General features: G+C 41.4%; 1 protein-coding gene across 1 annotated transcript; it reads right to left on the bottom strand.

The window, feature by feature from the left end:
* Positions 1-2,520: 2,520 nt before the first annotated feature.
* On the bottom strand, positions 2,521-6,797 carry SYPL1 (synaptophysin-like 1). The gene is made up of 5 exons (XM_010143189.1): positions 6,729-6,797; positions 5,839-5,957; positions 4,522-4,726; positions 3,482-3,670; positions 2,521-2,652 (listed from the first exon to the last, which is right to left on the bottom strand). Exons 1-5 carry the CDS (start codon positions 6,795-6,797, stop codon positions 2,521-2,523), a joined length of 714 nt encoding a protein of 237 aa, XP_010141491.1.
* Positions 6,798-7,634: the final 837 nt, after the last annotated feature.

The following is a 7,634-nucleotide window of genomic DNA, read 5'->3' as shown; positions in this document are numbered from 1 at the left end:
CTTTCCCTAACATTTCCCTGTCCCTCTCTTCCCAACTATTTGTAGTAATGTATATGTACAGTATTACAGAACAAACCACCTGCGACACCTGTCAGTTCAGGGCAGCACTAGCTAATAAGCAAACTCACTTCAAGGAGCAATGAGGGCTTAAGGTTTAACATTAGTATGTGGAACGTGGAGCTGATACAAGTGAAGACACCAGAAAGGATACCATGGAAGTGACTGATGGCAGGGGTGCTTGAGAGGCAGGAGAACAGCTAGCACAAGAGCACTTCAAAATAACATCTCAGATGTATAATCAACTACCTGCCTCAGTACTTTTAATCTTGGTAAAAGCATTGTAACTGCTATAGACACAGGCTTTCTGTGAGAGTCATGTTGTATTTATAGCTCAGTGCAATTCTGCAACAGAGACAAAAGAAAATACCACATTTATCTTCAATATTCCCCGGGGAGCTTCAAGACCCAGTTCAGACCAACTGAAATGACAGAAGACATAATGATGTAATTCATTTTCTGATGGTAAAGGAAGTGCGAACAGCATGGGACTACTAGCAGAATGCACGTCCTGGCCCGCTCACTTGTAAAAACCTACCCAAGCAAGGATGTGGAAAGAGCTGGGTCAACCACTGTGTCAACACTAATCTGCTTAAAGACCTTTGAGGGTGCAGCTAAAAACCACTTCACTGTCAAAATCATTAGGCAGTCTCACCAGCCCTTTATATCACAGCCCACTGTTGATATCAAAACTCCAAACAAACCCATAATAGAAGTAATAGTTTCATGTCTCACTTCTGAATACAAGAAGCATGCCCTAGTCTTTGCTTGCTCAGAATTGCCTCTTAGGTTGCAGAAGGTCCCGGGCCCAGATCAAAGGTCCCAAATAGACTCCATTAAGATTTTGAGTGCTGTGCTTCTGATGCAAGGGTTAGAACTGAGTACTGCTTTTCTCTTACCTCCCCTCAAGAGAGAGGACTTTGTAAAGTGGGCTAACACTTGGTACTTGAGTGGCCGCTGAGGAAAGGCAAGCCTGTTCTGCAGCAACACAGCTAGTGGTGTTGAACAGGAAACAGCAGAAGCTCATTGCTGTCAAATCCCTTATACTGGAACAGAGAAGAGGCAGAAGAGCATGCTTCTAGGAAAGGACATCTTCCAAAAGGAAATTAAATTTGACAGTTATAAGCAACAAACTCCCACCATGGGCTGACAGAAGTGCTCAGCAGCACTAGGCAGCTTTAGTCTGCAAGAATGAGACATAGTTCTCTCTACATAAAACTCAAGGCATCAGTGTAAAAACCGTTCTGTAGCACAGATAACTCATTCAGCTATCAAGGTCAGCAATAGCTGGAGTCGTGTCCATTAGCCACAAAGCTAATACATTTGCATTGCTGTTACAGCAGTAAGGACTCAAGGCACATTCTTTCTGCAACAATCATTTTATTATGCTTGTTGGACTGGAAATTTACTATCTGAAAGTCAGTAGCTCTGGGACAGTGACCATTAGGATTTGTGTTGTATACACACTGTTACGTCCATTTTCATCCTAAGTAGTTTAAATAAATCCCCCCAGACAACCACTTATTAGATATGTCGGAACAAACATTTTCTGAGCAATTCACTGAGCCAGGTATCTTAAAGTCTACATGAGAAGAATCAAATATTGCTCCCAAAGAACAAGCTGAACAACATCCATGAAGACTTAGTCATACTCAGACGTCTCCAGCTATGTCCTTTCATGAACAAGCGCTGTTCATGCACCTCAAAGTATTCATAGAAGCCAAGGCACTAGCAGTTAGAATATATTTACTTCTATTTCTACAGTATTTGTAAGAGATCGGGGCCATACCTTCCTTTTGATTTTTATTTTAAAGTTGAAGTCATCTTAATCGTGATATGACTTAATCCTTGTTATTATAGTGAAGCTACAGTGAAACTGTTCAGAGATTGTCCTGAGCCATTAAATAGTAACACAGAAGCAATGTCCTTCCAGACAGGTCTGTCAGCAGGTTTGATACAGTAATCCAAATGGAAGGGGAGTATCTGGAAACCAACATATGATGGCTACAACTCTGGCAGATTTTACACAGATGCCTTTGCAAGATATCAATGATGGGAAGAAGCTGGACTGCATTTTCATATGCCTTAGTTGCATTTACATTTCATTTGTCAGCCAGTGCTTGTTAAAACTAACGAAGCTGGAGTAGTAACCCAAATTCTGTTGCTTCTCACCCATCCCTTCTATGATGCTAATTTAAGAACATGTAAGGGTCAGCATCCAGATAACCTCAACATTTTACTCTTCAAAAGCTGTAGTAAAAAGCTGCACAACTTCAAAAGGCATAATATATTTCAGGTCAATAAATACTTCAATCTGACTATCCAAGACCTTATGTCAATCCATAGCACAAAACAAAAGTCTGTACAAAGTATTATCAGTTATTATTGAAATAAATCCTAATGGTTCCATGCTTTTAGCAGAGTGATGTAAAGGTGGAATCAATCCAAAGTATCACATTGTTCTTATACTCCTCTTTGAGTTGAATATATTCCCAGAGTTTGAGAAATTCTATTTGGTTGGTTGTGCAGGTTGGTGTCCTTGTATACAAACCAAATATTTCCTCCCCATAAAACCATATTAAGCAAGCCAAACACCTGTAGGTTAAGAAAAAAAGATGAGATTAAGGGATTTTTTTTTTTTTTAAAACCAAGTCCAACATGACTTCAAGGCAAGCCAGAAACAATTGCTATCTTTGGTACCCCTTTGATTTGGCAAAACTTTTCCACATGCTTTAGAGCATTACCAGTTACCTAATAGACATCTTTGGAAGTCAGATAGTCAATTTACTCTGTCCTTTGCATGGAATTAGACAAATCCTTTTCTGTCTCACCACCTCTGCATATGCAGATCTGGAGCACATGGCTAATTATTACTGGGCCAACGAATAATAGCTAGAGTTTGAAAAGCAGGACTCACTAGGAAGATCATACAATAAGCGTCATTTGCCCTACTGTGAAGAATTGTTTCTATGAACGTGAGCTTTCTATCATTGTATCATAAGGAATATCTACTCGACGTGTAAAAATCATCACCATTGGTTAAAAAGCTAGATCCAGCACCAAAAGGCAAAGCAGGAAGCATGGCATTTCCTCCTTACTTATCAGTCAGTGACCTACCTGGTTGGCTCGGTTACATATTTTAAGGTGCTCTATGCTACAGATAGAAATAATACAGACCCAAATGTGTCTGCAAATACTGCTGTCTACCAGCTCTAGAGATGAACCCTACAAGTTCATTTCTTTAAAACGAAGCTTGTTTCCTCAAAGAAAAAAATTTGCTCACTGTTTTACCACAGTACTCATGGGCCTGAAATACTGATAACCCATAAAACAACCTTAACACAAAGCAACACATGTGATCTCAGGCACCATTGGCTATCTTCTAACATTTTTGTTGTACCTGTATGGCAGAAGACATACATACCACAGACACATTCAGAGTCCTCATGCTAGTCACAGAAGCAAAACGACAAGTTGTTGCTGGTGCTTTGCAAGGTTCAATTCCTGGAACAATGCTGGCCCCTGTGGACATTTTGATGTCAGCAAGTGCCTTTGCCCAAACAAAAGTACTGATCATCCAGAGAAAAGCCGTTATGACAGTGATAGCCAAGTCCTACAGAAGAGACGTACTCATTATTAGGTTAAAAATTTGCACAAACGTACACAAGAGAGCAAGGATAGACGTTATCTATTGTATCACCAAAATACAGCATCAGCACTAATGATCACAAGAAATTTATACATTAACAATGCTGTAATTACAATGCAGGTTATAATCTGTGTTGATAATCGGCAACAAAACTGTATGCCTTTTGCATCTATCAAGCATCAGGGAGTGATCTTATCCTTTATAAGAAACTTGTTTCTAAAATAGAATGCCTAGCACTTATAAAAATTTAAGTCAAAGTTTTGTAAAGTGGGGGCAACAGGGGAGAAAGTACAAAGGGTTTAAATACAGGTGACTGATACACTAAAATTTGGCTTGAAAGGTTGCTAGGTGTGTTTCTGGGCATGCTGTGAAATGTCGTGTTCTGAGGATAAAGGCTTTGGGATTTAAGGTGACTAAAATTCACAGGATAACTATTTCCCTCTGCCAACTGCAGGCAGGGGCTCTACACAAGGAAAACTCAGAGACTAGAAGAAGTTCCACCTATGGAAGAACTGTATATTCAAAGACATGATACAAAAGAAAAGTTGTGATGACAACACTTCATCTGAGAAGGTGGAACTTCATTCTACTCTCTGCTTCAATAACTGCATTAAGCCATGGATGTTCAAGGACTTTGGGTCCCTTTTCTTCTAGAGTGCTGTAATGACTACTCTGAGACATTTGCATTCACACTCCAACTAGCTTTGGGAACTACTGAATATTTATCAGTTATTCAGATATTCTTGTGTTAGCGGCATTTCTCATGTCTCTGTGGTTTCAAAGGCAAAACATTGGATTACCTTAGTATTACTTACAGTTAGTGGAAACTTGCTATTTTGCTGATACTCATGCTTATACCCAATGTACACCACAAGGGCAGCAATGCAGTAGAGGAACACCAGCACCGCAAGAGTCACAAAGAACTGCGCAGAAGAGGAGAAGTTGCCCACGAGATAGACATCAGTCCAAGTACCACCACAGCGTTTTGGGTCTGGCTCACTAAATACAGCAGTATTCAACCTGCAGAGATTCATGTAGTCAGAGTTTGCTGCTGAGGAAACTTCATGCAGTCATGCTTTACACTAACAGTGCTTCAGCATTCTGCTGGTGTAAGTTTACTCTAGAAGACAATTTCTATGTGTATAATTTATTAGTTATACAACACAGAGATTTGTCAAGATAACTGAAGGTTGTTCCCCATCCTACGTTGAGATATGCAATAGCAGTTTCTGGAGAAGAACCTTAATCCTATATTTAGAACAACCGAAGAGAAACCCCAATTTGGAGGCAGACTTAACAACATTATTTTGGAGACCAGCAGTTAAATGAGGGGACCAGAACTTAAAAGGCACTTAATTGCATTACAGCTGCAAGAAAATGCAAGCATCGAAAGTTCAACAAAACCTACAACCAGCACAGAATCCTTTCAGATTCCCACTCTCTCCTCAAAGTGCTGTTACAATGCTGGATTTTGTGACCAAATTTTATACTTCTCCTACATGACTATAGTAGTTTTTACTAGCTGGCCTCTGAATCCATTTCTATACCTACACCTGTGTTTATTAAGCACATACAGAACACCAACTCTGTGCTTGTTACAACTGTGCAGCTGTGAGAACAAAGAAGCAGCCCTCCTCCTCATGCTTCAGGAAAGGAGCTTGCCTCTAAAAGATCACTATAATGACAATGGAATGTTTAGTTTGTATGTGCCAACATTCTCACCAAGATCATAGTGGAACAAACTAAAAAGTAAGTATTTTCCGTTCAGTCTTAAAAAAAAATTATAATAATCCAAAACAATTTTACCTATGCCTCCAAAGCATCTAAAAACTGAATAAATAGGTTGCTAAGATTAAATGCATTGTTTTACTTACTAATCACCTTTTGTGTCATGCACTGCTAGACTAGAGCCTAAGGTAGAGTGATGCAAAGCAGCAAGACAGCCTATTGCATTTCTACCTGCTTATTTCTATAGGGCACAGACAACCACAATGCTTTGAACAATTACAACTAAATGTATTTTTTTACTACTGCAGAGCAAGCAAGAGGTTTCACATGTTAATTCGGTAAGTACATATTCATGAGGATAAGAAATAATTAGCATGAGTAACAACTGAAGAGCTGATATTCACCTGAATGGGTAAGCAAAAGCAGCTGTAACTGTTTTGTTTACCACACCTTTGCAGGAAACTAGAAGACTAGTTTCGCCTCGAAAGCCTCCACATGTGGCAAAAGCGAAGATGGAGAAGACCTACAGGAAATCGTACACATATATTAGCACACACCACTAGCACTCAAAGGAAACAAGCACAACTTTTTAAGGTGAAACAGCTAATGAAAGCAAGAAATGGGGACTAAGTCAGCAAGAGGAAAGAATGAAGCAACATCAAGAGGTAATGGAGATACTTGTGTTTCCATAATCCAAAACCACTAAAAAAAGTAATTTTGAAAGTTCTTCACATTTTTCCTAGCTCTATACTGAAAGTTTTTGTTTTGGTGGGTTTTTTTGGTCTTTTTTGTAATGCTACAAGCCAGCATGGTACCTCTTGCAGTTTATAAGGTACTTAGTTTTGGGAGTCTCAGACATCCCAAACAGTACATTAGCATAGCTCAAAGCTACACATTCAGCTCAACTCTTTAAGTAGCTCTTGTTTTCCATTTGTTCACCAGCAAAACCCTGAACTTCCAGTAATGAGAACACACAGCACACAAGTTACTACAACAAAGTGGTACTTAACACACAGATTTTACGTATCTGCAGAACTGTTTTCTTCCCTTCCAGCCAGAGGGGTTGGCTGAAGAGCAGCCTTGTATTGAACATCCACTACCAGTAGCATGAGGCAGGGAGCAGGCAGCCCATCAGCACACACCTTCTTCAAGCCTACCCAGCTAAGACACAAGAAAAAAGCCAGGCCTGGAAAAGGAGAAGAAACAGCCCCACAAGGAGAATGAGGGGCTCCTTGTGGGAGTTTTTTCTTCTCCTTTTCCAGGTTTCTCCTTGTGCCACCCCAGCCTTACTCACCCACTCAAGGACCTTAACAAAACCCAGAGGCTCCAGGAGCAAGCCAAAGTCCACCCTCAAGCCAGCCATCCTGAGAGAAAGCAGCCACCAAGCACCACCACCTGTCCCCAGCTGCAGCCCTGCCCAGACACCTCCCTTTAAGGCCAGCCCCTGTGCTCCTCCCTGCCACACCCACTTAGCTCATGCTGGGGCTGGTCCCACCCCCTGTTACCTCAAGTTTGGGCTCTTCAGCCCCAAACCAGAGGCCAGGGAAGGCTGGACCTAGTGGGAGGAGAAAGCCCAGATGTGTGTGGGGGGTGCCATTGCCACGGAGGACCTTGTCTGTGGGTACAGTAACTGTCACAGGAAGGAACGTCTTTGGCCATTTTGTGGAGTGAGGCAGCAGTGATGTCTTTCCTTCTTTCCTTCCTTCCCTGGGAGGCGAAGGGGCGGTGAATGGCTGAAGGTAGAAGGTGCTGCTGCAGCGAAGGCTGTGAGTGCTGCGGTGTCAGGACTACGTAGTGTCAGGGCTGTGTGTGCTCATAGCCAAGCTTCACAAGAGGGATGGCAGGTAGCAGGTAGAGGACAGCATGATTTGGTGGATCACCTGTGCCATACCTTGATTTTGAGCTTAGTGATTTTATTAGCAAACAAGGCAAAGGCTCTTGACAATTCACATGCAATGGAAGCTTGCTGAAGTCTCTCTGGGTTTTAAGTTTTAAATAATTTTTGTGATTGTGTTCTATGGTCGATACATTAATCTTCCGTGAAACTGAAGAGCTAAAACTTGTGTTGAAGTGTGCCCTCAGCCCTCCTCCCCGACTGGAGAGCACAGCAGCCACGGCGGCAAATGGACACAGCATTTGTTGCAGCAGTTCCCTGGCTCTCTTTCAAGATCTTCTAGAAACTTCTTCTGAAATTGCTGGG

This window comes from Buceros rhinoceros, unplaced genomic scaffold (genome assembly GCF_000710305.1).
Source record: "Buceros rhinoceros silvestris isolate BGI_N320 unplaced genomic scaffold, ASM71030v1 scaffold5029, whole genome shotgun sequence".
NCBI classification, from domain to species: Eukaryota; Metazoa; Chordata; class Aves; order Bucerotiformes; family Bucerotidae; genus Buceros; species Buceros rhinoceros.
The sequence above is the reverse complement of the archived record's forward strand: the minus strand, read 5'-3'. Positions and strand labels throughout refer to the sequence as shown.

Bases quoted from the DNA above. Each gene is read 5' to 3' on its own strand.
- SYPL1 (XM_010143189.1), bottom strand. From the start codon at position 6,797: ATGGCTGGCTTGAGGGTGGACTTTGGCTTGCTCCTGGAGCCTCTGGGT. The intron at 4,727-5,838 runs GTGAATATCAGC...GAATCTCTGCAG, and splicing joins GCTTTTGCTTACCCATTCAG to GTTGAATACTGCTGTATTTA. The intron at 3,671-4,521 runs GTAAGTAATACT...TCTCTTCTGTAG, and splicing joins ATAGCAAGTTTCCACTAACT to GACTTGGCTATCACTGTCAT.